A 10,501-nucleotide genomic window follows, 5' to 3' on the forward strand; every position below is an offset into this window, starting at 1 on the left:
GTAAAACTCAGGCAAAACGAAAATAAGAACAAAATGAAATGAAACTATAATATAAAGCTAGTAAGAAGTAGTAGATGGATTTTTGTTTTTCCCACTACACTTTCCTCTTTGTTTTTCTTAAGAACCAAATAGAAAACAAAAGGAAATATTGTAGATCGGAACTTTACTACCCACTCCAACAACCCACCCTTGGCAATGTTCTCCATTGTGGTATCGTAAGCAAGAATTCCAACCTAAATCGACCATTATCTCCTCCTCCATCTATCAACAAAACCATCAAGGGTTATACCGGTTTGCCTAAACATGCTCACTGATTCAAGGGTTGAAGAAAGCCATTGCCATGTTGTTGCCATCCACCAGACATGGTTATGCCTTTTGCGAACCATTGCGATGTCATCACCATCCATTGAGGACTCTCTCCCCCTCTTCAAGTACAATCCTGATTTGGGTTTTGTGTTGTTAACATAATAGATTGATTAGGCATAGATCCACTCCAAGGACCCCGAAAGAAAAACCCAGCCACTGATTGCATCCAATCTCCACCACACCTCTCTCATTTGATTTCCTGCCCATAGTTCAAGATGTACTTTATCTTGAATCTTCCGTGTGATTCTTTTCCTATGTTTTTAGTTTTAACATGTTTGGTTGCCTAGAAAAGATTTTTGGATGTTTTAATTTTTTAAAATATTTTTTTGCTGATTTGGATTTTTTTATAATTAAAATACTAAATTGTCATTTTTTATAATTATTTTTACAATCCACGTCAGCTTTAATTGTGCCAATTGTGCACATCATTTGCCACATAGATATTTTCTGTTAGTGAGTTAACGATAAGGACCAAATTGATTGCAAATTGAAAATAATAGAGACCAAAATTACTACTACTAAAATGTAGAGACCAAATTGATCGTGACTCCAAAATGTAAAGAGCAAAATAATGTTTTCACCTTTCTTTTATGTTTGGGATAGAGTTTCATTCTCCCAAACCTTAAGATTAGAGTATAATTACCCATTTTTTTATTAATGTTTTTTAATTTTAAAACAGTAATATTATTTATTAAATATTTTGAAATTATTAAAACAATGCCTTTTTTTTTATTTTTTTATTTGGAGAAGAAAACAACAACAATGCCGTTTTGTGTGTTGATTGAATAATTTTAAAATTTAGAGGAATGAATTGAACAAAAAATAAAGTTAAAAACTTAAAATGAAATTGCGATAAAATTTAGAGAACAAATTTTGTATTGTTGTAGTGCTGACGTGGTTACGATTTGGTGCGGTATTAACGTATTTGGAGATAGGACTGATGTAGAGGATCCGACCTGCCTAGTGATCTTTTTCTACCCTCCTAGAAAAACTCACTTTTTTGTAAAAGGAAAAGATAGAAAAAAGAAAGAACAGAGAGAGAAAGTAAAGAATATGATTTAAAAATAACCCCCAAAAAAATTAAAAAAAAAATAATAAAAAAGAGCAGGAAGGCGAAGGAAGGATATCCCCCAAAACCGCAACCTGGGTAGTTGCAGAAATGTGTAAAGTGCATGTCTGATACTGATAGTCCCAAAACCTAGTGATGTTTTAATTAAAGCTTTTAGATAGTTGAAACTTGAGTGAGAATAGAGGCATGATGAGAAATTCACATCTTTTTCTCACTTTCATAGCACTTGTTCTTCTTACTTATGCACTCCAGTTCCAAGTTCATGCTGCTCCTGCTGGTAACTAACTATGTCTATATCTATCACTTCACCCTTTTCTCTAATCATTTGGCCTTTTTAATTCTATAACTATTGATCTGTTTGCTTCATGGCCTCATGGGTATGCTTTTTATTTATTTATTTATTTTTTTTTTATGATCTGTTTGCTTCTGGTGAAATTATTGTTTTCTATGAATTTTTATGATCTATTTGCATAATGGGTATGCATTTTTTTTTTTTTTTTTTCCATTCACTGTTTTGGGTGCCCAGGGCCATTGATCAAACACTTATCTTCTCTACTCAAATGGACCAGGTCATCCCCTAAAACACCCCAATCAGGTATTTCATAATAATTATTTACGCTTTACTCGTTTTTACTTATTAGTTGTGAGTGTGTTATTTTTTAGTTTTATATATATATATATATATATATTTCTGTATAATGTATGTGTGTACTATTAATCACACTCCGTTAATGCCGTTTTATATAATTTTTATGCAGATGGGAATGTTCTTCAATTTGAGAATGGGTACTTAGTTGAGACTGTTGTGGAAGGAAATGAGATTGGAGTGGTTCCGTACAGAATCCGAGTCTCTGAGGATGGCGAACTCTTTGCAGTCGATGCAGTTAATAGCAACGTTGTTAGGATTACTCCCCCATTGTCTCAATGTATGATTATTCTTGTCTTCTCACTTTCTAGAACTTTGATAATTTTTTCTTTTTGGAATTTCACTGTTTCCAGTTTACATGTAAGTCCCTAATTTGCTCACGGCAATTCTTTAAAAAAAAAAGGCTTATAGCAATACATTTTGTGTTTTTAAATTAGTGTCGTTTTTGTTTGTGTCTATTCCATTTGGTTGTTGGAAAGAAGGTATAGAAATATTTGCTGCGAAAAAGTTTTCAAAAACAAGCAATGCTAAATTTGTAATCCTAGATTTTTCATTATTTATTATCCAAGAAAATGGTGAAATCAATATATGTTAGCCCTCCTAACGAACCCCCACTGCCCATCCAAAAAAAAAGAAAAAGGAAAGCAGAAAAGCTGAGCTTTGGTCATTTATTTGGTTTAGTTTATTAAAGTTTCTTATTTATCATTAAGGAAACAACATAGAACTTTCTACTGTCTTCTGTTACTCTCTCACATGTTTTCTTGGCATCCATATTATGGCTATTTCATTTGCGGATTTGAATTCTATATTTAAAGGTTGAATGTGATGATCTGAATTTAATATATTGATATTTTTTATTTTAACCCTTTTATTATTGCAGATAGTAGGGCAAGATTGGTTGCTGGGTCTTTTCAGGGCTACACAGGACATGTGGATGGGAAACCTAGTGAGGCTCGTTTCAATCATCCCAAAGGCATAACCATGGATGATAAAGGCAACGTGTATGTTGCTGATACCTTGAACCTCGCCATCAGGAAAATTGGGGATGCTGGTATATGCAATTCATGTTACTTTGATAATTATAGCTAGAAGCCATGTTGTGCATGTTAATTTTTTATGACAATACACAGAACCCCAAATATTGAAAAGAATTTTCTTTCTAAATGCTGAAGTAGAAATATAGAAGGGATACATCTATGTAGCAATTAAAGAATGCAGAAAATTTGACTGTCTTGGAATTTTGAGGCCTTGCTAAGCTTGAAAACCTCGATTATAAATTATTCTTTGAAGGGGACAGGAATAAGGTTGTATAAAAGTGTTGCTGATTTTGGAAGTTCTTTGCAGGTGTGACAACCATTGCTGGAGGGAAATCAAATGTTGCAGGGTACAGGGATGGGCCAAGTGAGGATGCAAAGTTCTCTAATGATTTTGATTTGGTGTATGTTAGGCCTACCTGTTCCTTATTAGTTGTTGATAGAGGAAATGCTGCTCTTCGGCAAATCTCTCTTGAACAGGAGGATTGTGATTATCAGTACAATTCAATTTCCACTACAGGTTTGGATCTCTTATTGTTTGTTTTATACTTCTGTTGGGTATCGTTTCATTTTTCAATTAAAGGTATGAAAAAGATTTTACTGTCTGTGTAACTATTATGAAAATGGAAGTAGTAGTGTGGTGATACTATGTAATTCCAGGCACACATGGCAGTCATATTAATGTACATAAACACGTTATACCTCTTATATTTATGTTAACTTAATCTAGTATACTTTTGTCATTGATACTTTATGATAGACATTCATATGGATGAAATATCAATTATCTTTCCCAGCAAAGAGATATCCTTGTATTTCAAATAATTTACTTTGCAAAATGATTTTAAAAAAAAAAAAAAAAAATTGTTATTCAATCAAGAGGACCAAATAGAAAGTGTGTATCAGAGGATTCAAGCAAGAGAAGTATCTTATGGCCAAACTTTGAAGTTCTCAAAATTATGAATAAATCTGGGCAGAATGTTGGGAATATGATGATGTGGTTGTATGGTCATTCAATGTGATTCCGTGATGGATGAGGCCAGTCATATAGGGAAAAGTGTCAGTCTTCTTATCAATAGTGATGCTAAAGATATGGTTAATCATTGTGAGAAAATCTTAATTGATCTTGCAATAGTTATGAAGATGGCTTCCATTATTTCCAGGGCCACATTCATTATTCTGGTTACATTTATATGCTGTGAAAAATTATAATGAAGCATTTTACCCCAAGAATCCCAAATTTGTAGCATGTAAATAAACCTTTATGTGAAAGCTGGGTTCCCACTGCAATCAGACACAGATAGACGTAAAATCTGATGCTGAATGCAATATTCTTTGGGAGTGAGTAGCAAGACAATCTTCAATAAAAGAGATAAGCTAATGCTGCAGTTAGCATAAATATGAGGTGAGATTGACAATGTATCATCATATTTTGCACGTTATGTTTTGGATTTGTTAGTGACTTCATTTTGGATTGAATTAATTCTTCATCTAGTGATTTAATTCTTCAGTCTGCCCAATTGTTAGGAATTTAATAGAAAATATGAAAGTTATGCTGAAACTATCAATTCTTCATGTTCACCAAAAAGTAAGAATATCAGAGAAGTAAATCCACAAAGCTACACTACAAACTGGATGGGTTTGTTTTAAGCTATGAATCCAAGGCTTTTTCAAGGAATCAGTAATACTCCTGTGATTTAGTGAGGTTCTTCGGTCCTGAAATGTTTTGGTTTTGATACTCACAAGGTCTGTGATGCAGGACAAACCGGAACTTTGCAACAAGAAAAATAAAAAATAGGAAAAATAAAGATAGGACCTAGGAGTCAGCAACTAGGCCTGCTTGAAGTCAGCACCAAGCAAGGAAAACCACTAGGAGTTGGCACTAGACCATAAAAAAAACAAGGGAACTTTTTCTTACAAAATTGAACCCAGGGGTTCTTAAAAAGAGAGTGCCAAAACCTTACTTTGCTTGCTCAAAAAGAAATTAAACTCCTAAGCCAACTAGGAAAAGAAAATAACAAAATACTTAAAAGAAATCTTAATTATTAAATGACTAGGCTTAGTAGGTCTTTAGGTCAGACAGACATGCGCAAACAAAAGAGAATCAAATTTGGTTACAAAAAGTCAATGAGAAACGAGAATAGATTATCCTCAATTGTGTTATTGTGGATTATATAGCATGGGGCTAGGAAGCATGGAGCCATGTCGTATTTGTGTCGTAATAGTGTCCTATCTATTGTATCACGTTACAATTTTTCAAAAATTGCTTGTATTGCTATATTGCACCCATACCCGTGTTCGTGTTTGTGCCCATGCATTCTTGGCATGGGGTCTCCTAATTTGTCGGTGATCACTGTTTGGTTTCTGCGTTAGAGGACTTTATAATGAAGATTGATGCATAATTATATTAATTGCTGTTTCTACACTTGGACTATACGATGGATGATGAGATTAGAAGCTTGGATTGTGAAAGGAAAGACCAAGTTGCTTAGAGTAGGCTAGGGTGTATCAACTCTGCAAGAGACACTCTTGGAAATACCTCTTGGTTATGCTTTTTGTTCAATATCGAACTGATTACAAATTACACTTGGTTGTCTATTTAGTAGACAAGGATGGATGCCATTGGCTGGCTTTAGTACTAAAGGCATCTTAGCATCTGATTTTCCCTTATACAACTAACTTAGCTCCTAAGTAACTAATTAGGCTCCTATTTTATCCTTTAACTACCTTTAATACAAATAGTAAGCTTGCTAATTGTTAAAAAGCGTAAATACTAGAATACACAAAATAGCTAGCTAAGATGCACTGCATCTTTTATACTAAATGTAGGAGTACCATCATTGGGGGTTACCAGTTCATAGGCTCCCCCCCCCCCCTCTCCCTTTTCTCACTGCAGAATTCTCTCTATTTGTTTTTATATGGAGACAGATTTTAAGGAATGAAGTGCATGTTTAACAACAGAATAGAGATCTTTCATTCTTTTTTCTTTTTTTTCTTTTTGAATAAATAACAACCTTTATTGAAAGAGAAGATTACTTCATGTTCATGATGATGAACACAAAGAATCTTAAAAAATTACAAAGAAGATATTTCATCTGTATGATCATGGAAATCTAACGAAGTATCAAATGGCCTTATACATCTTGTACACCAGGGTTCTAGTCCTTCTTCATATGCTAATATGGTCATCATCTTCATCTGTGTCTAAACCCCTCCAAGTTTTGAACAGTACCAGCCATCCTAACAGTCATGAGGTCATGCCATCTGTAAATGCATTTTCAGATTCCACTTCCTATGGCACATGTATTACTGAAAGTTCTTTCCAATTGTCAATATTCAACATCCACACTCACTGTGTTCATGGTTCAGCCTCCTGCTGTGTTGGGGCAGCTATGACTTTTCCAAAATATTGAATCTCATATGACACCTGTCCTCATGACTTATGCGATACAGAGCTGAGTGAAGTTGTCGTGAGGATCATGTCTTGAGCATTGCTATGAGTCTTAAATGAAGAATTTGTACACACAAAAGTCATTGGCATATCATATTTCTTAAAAAGGTAAATGTCCATTCCTTATTTGTGAATGGATTTCATTATGAAAACTGAAAGTGGGAAAAGAAAAAAGAAATTAGAGGAGGTCCATGTCAATTACGAAACCTTCATCTAGATCCACGGAAATTTATGATTGGACATGAGCACAGGTGGCAGTAACTGCATATCCTTGAAAGAGAAACATACATGGCTATGTATGTGGTTAATTGTCTTTTTTTTTTTGCAAATAGCACCCCTAGGACTCAAATCAATAATATTAAAAGCTGAAATAAATAACAAGCACACAAAATAAGAACACTAGAATTTACGTGGTTTCATAGGTGGCAACAGAGAAATTTCACTATAAAAATAGGGAGATACAACAATGCATAAGAATACTCTTAAGAAACCCAAATCCCAATTACACCCTAGCTCTCTCTCACAAGACTTGCAAGACAAAGAACATGCGGCTACCACTCTCTTTGAATTATCAATTATGCGGCTGCCTCTCTAGATTAATTTGGACAATACACTCTGTTTGCCGCAACACACAATACCAATATATATATATATATATGTTTGTGTTAAGTCGGCATAGGAGGAAAATCTTCTCCTACTTGTACTGGTTAAATTAACTAACATGGGCTTGTGGCAATTCAAGCCACACATGGGCCCACGTCAACATCTATATATGTGATTAAAAAAAAGGTGGTGTTTGATAGTCAATGGCTATGTAAACAATAGAAGACCTTTTATCTTTTATCATCACATCATAAACTATCAAATAGTGATTGTTATTGTTGTAGATTCTGTTACCAGAAAAGAAGCAAAGAACTTTAGCATCCTAGACATTGTAAGTTAGAGCTGTGCACAGATGTAGATCTCCAATTGAACACTAATACATAATAAACTAGTTTTGAGTTAGTGTTTGACACACTAGTTGGTTACTAGGAAATGTTAAAGTATAGCATGTGCTTTCCATCCAACCGAGAGAGCGTCTAGGAAATCTATGATAAAGCTATGCCCTAGATAGCTGAACTAGAGTGTCAGGGTGACATTTTTATTTGCCTATCCTTTGGCTACCCTCAGGATCACCTACTCTTCATTGTAAACCTTTGGGTTAGAACATCATGCATGTGCTCATATTTAGCATAATTCTAGATCCACACCATTGATGCCACAATGATACTTGTTCCTTGAATGGAAAACAACATAAGTAAACCAAGTTACAGAACTGAAATTCCTAGGCTCCATCTTGCAGTTGGTGTGCCGACTAAGCTGTAAGAAGCCCATTGTTTCATGCTGGTTGTAACTTCTTTTCTGTGGCTTCACTGATAAATCACTAGTGACATGGTTATGTAATTAAAAATAGAAATTCTTTTATATTTGGTGCCTTTTGGTCCAATCTCAATGTATTTTGTTCTTAAATATAAATTGATGGACCTTGAAGATGTGCCAATAATTGCACGGTACACAAGACAACTAGATGTTGTGGAAAGATGAAGAATGGGCTAATCTGGAAACAAAATTTTATGCAATGTCACATTTTCCTACATCTTTGCTCTGTATTTTGTTCAAGATGCAGGCCTCTCGTGTTGTGTCTTCAAGTGATACAAAATATAGTAATTAAAAAAAATTTTTTAAAAAAAATTCTTCTGTATTTGCCATGGCTATGGCTTAGTTTCAAGAATATATTCATACTCTCTTTATATTTCTTACCTTTTTTTCCCCTTACTGAATCTTTAGCAGGTGTAGGGATTTCCCTGAGATAGGTCTCTCTATCCATGCTGTATCAAAATTGAAATGGAATTATGTCTCTTTTTAAAATCATTGATGCTTAGATTGCATTTCTGACTTACTCTCAAGATATGCTAGTGTTGATGGTCACAAAGCTTGCATGTAGAAATGCCAAGGCAACAAGGTAGCACATGCTTTAGCTAGATATGCACAGATTGTTGATGATTAGTTGTTTTGAATAGATGAAGTCCTAGACTTCCTTATTCCATGTATTAACTATGTTATTTTGTTTCAATTTAATAAAGTTATGTTCCATATAAAAATAGGAATTATTGCTTCTTTGTCATTGTTGAGGCTCTGGTTGCATTGCCACATTTTGACTAGTCTACTTTGGATGTTTTGGCAGATGTGCTTATGGTTGTTGGTGCCATCTTGGCAGGATATGCTACGTGTATGCTTCAGCAGGGATTTGGACCGTCTTTCTTATCTAGGACGGTATATCTCTTTCAACTGATTAAATGGAGAAGATAGAAAATATAGATGCTTATGTCTATTCCAACTATGGTTTCCTACTTAAGTTCCATTCAGTTTTCTCTGCCTTCTCCACAGCCAAATACGCTCTTGCTAATTAAAACATGCAACTCTGTCACCAAGTTCCTTAAAAAAGAATTTGCAAAAGTTCTTTAAGTTCACTGTGTATATATCTTTCTTAGCTATTATGTGACATGGCTTTCTGATTCTCTCTTTCATGTGCCAATAGCTATTATTTAACCAGGTCTTCAGCTTCACTGCCATATCTGTTGTATTTTTAGTCTTGAAAGTTTGTTTTTCCTTGTCTTAGAAGCTCAAACCATATTCTTTTTTCTGTTAAAAAATAGTTGTCCTTTATGCACACTTGCTTGTTGGCTTAACCTAATGCGTTATGGTGCAGCAGCAACCTTTAGACAGCAAATTTAAGGAACACTCAAGCAAGGAAAAGCCCACTCCCATTGTAGAGAGCATAAAAGAGGAGCCAGGATGGCCATCTTTTGGACAGCTGATCATTGATCTGTCCAAGCTTGCATTTGAAGCATTGGCTGGCATATTCCTTTCCTTTCTACCCTCTCATTTCAGACCCAATAGCTCCAAGAAAGGCCTCACTCCATTAAAAGATTCTCTCCGGATGCCTGAAGATGAAGCTGAGCCTACATTAGTTCAGAGGCAGAGTACTCCTGCACCTCTTTCTGAAACTCGACAGGCCCATACACCTAATACAAGTGATAAATACTCAGAAATGAAGCCCCCAAAGAATAAATCAAATAGTTTTAAGGATCCCTCATTGTCAAGCAAGCACCGGTCATCAAAACGACAAGATTTTGCAGAATTCTATGGATCAGGTGAGGTTCCTCCTTATAGCAAGTCTAAGAGCCAGAAAGAAAGAACAAGGCATCGCCAGCGAGAAAAGAGTGGAGAAGTGGCTTATGAAGCAGTGGGGACAGAGCCGAAACCTGTTGAGATGAAGGCAGTGGATTATGACAATCCGAAGTTTGACCATTATAATATCAGGCGTAAGTATGGACCAGATGGTTCCTTCAGATTTTGAGTGAACCATGGCTCTACAACTTAGCCTCCTTATCGATACTGTAACTAGGGATGTTTGTTAAAAGATCAATACAGATGAGATTAAGCTCCGAGATGTTCTTGCTGCAACACCTGTGCTGTTAGGAGAATTAATTGTGTCTTCATAGTCGTATAAAACAATGACTTGTGTCTGTCCAGGAGTTAAAAAGATAATTGATCATTTTGATTAAATCCTAGTAGTTATATTTATTAGAAAAAACCCAGAAAGTTTTAACATGTGTAAGCTCTCTTTGCCCCATTACATAAAAAGAGTATATGCTATAAATTCATAAATGCTACAATTTATCTTGTTTGAAACCAGAATTCCATTCTTTTGATCTTTACTTATATAAAGACAGGAGAACTATGTCGATGACTGGAGGCCCGACTATCTCAAATTAGTCAGAAACGTTTTTTTATCTCTTGTTTTTGGTGTATTTTCAGATTGACATAGGTGGATTTTGCAGTTTTTTTATTGAATCTAAATTCTTTCAATTGGTGGTTGAGGAAGGGGGAAA

At 34.9% G+C, this 10,501-nt stretch overlaps 1 protein-coding gene across 4 annotated transcripts; it reads left to right on the forward strand.

Moving 5' to 3' along the window:
- The first annotated feature begins 1,417 nt into the window (after positions 1-1,417).
- LOC115955541 lies at positions 1,418-10,282 on the forward strand. Of its 4 annotated transcripts, none has more exons than XM_031073692.1 (7): positions 1,418-1,712; positions 1,962-2,030; positions 2,194-2,361; positions 2,962-3,132; positions 3,426-3,635; positions 8,791-8,879; positions 9,316-10,282. In XM_031073692.1, exons 1-7 carry the CDS (start codon positions 1,622-1,624, stop codon positions 9,964-9,966), a joined length of 1,449 nt encoding a protein of 482 aa, XP_030929552.1. In that variant the 5' UTR covers positions 1,418-1,621; the 3' UTR covers positions 9,967-10,282. The 4 variants fall into 4 exon arrangements, with proteins under 4 accessions (XP_030929552.1, XP_030929553.1, XP_030929554.1 ...); XM_031073693.1 differs by having other exon boundaries at positions 9,319-10,282; XM_031073694.1 differs by having other exon boundaries at positions 8,824-8,879.
- The last annotated feature ends 219 nt before the right edge of the window (positions 10,283-10,501 follow it).

Source organism: Quercus lobata, chromosome 8 (assembly GCF_001633185.2).
Source record: "Quercus lobata isolate SW786 chromosome 8, ValleyOak3.0 Primary Assembly, whole genome shotgun sequence".
In the NCBI taxonomy this organism is placed as follows: Eukaryota; Viridiplantae; Streptophyta; class Magnoliopsida; order Fagales; family Fagaceae; genus Quercus; species Quercus lobata.

Coding starts and splice junctions, on each gene's coding strand:
- LOC115955541 (XM_031073692.1), top strand. CDS start 1,622: ATGATGAGAAATTCACATCTTTTTCTCACTTTCATAGCACTTGTTCTT. Junction 3,133..3,425: donor CAGGAAAATTGGGGATGCTG/GTATATGCAATT, acceptor AGTTCTTTGCAG/GTGTGACAACCATTGCTGGA. Junction 3,636..8,790: donor CAATTCAATTTCCACTACAG/GTTTGGATCTCT, acceptor ATGTTTTGGCAG/ATGTGCTTATGGTTGTTGGT.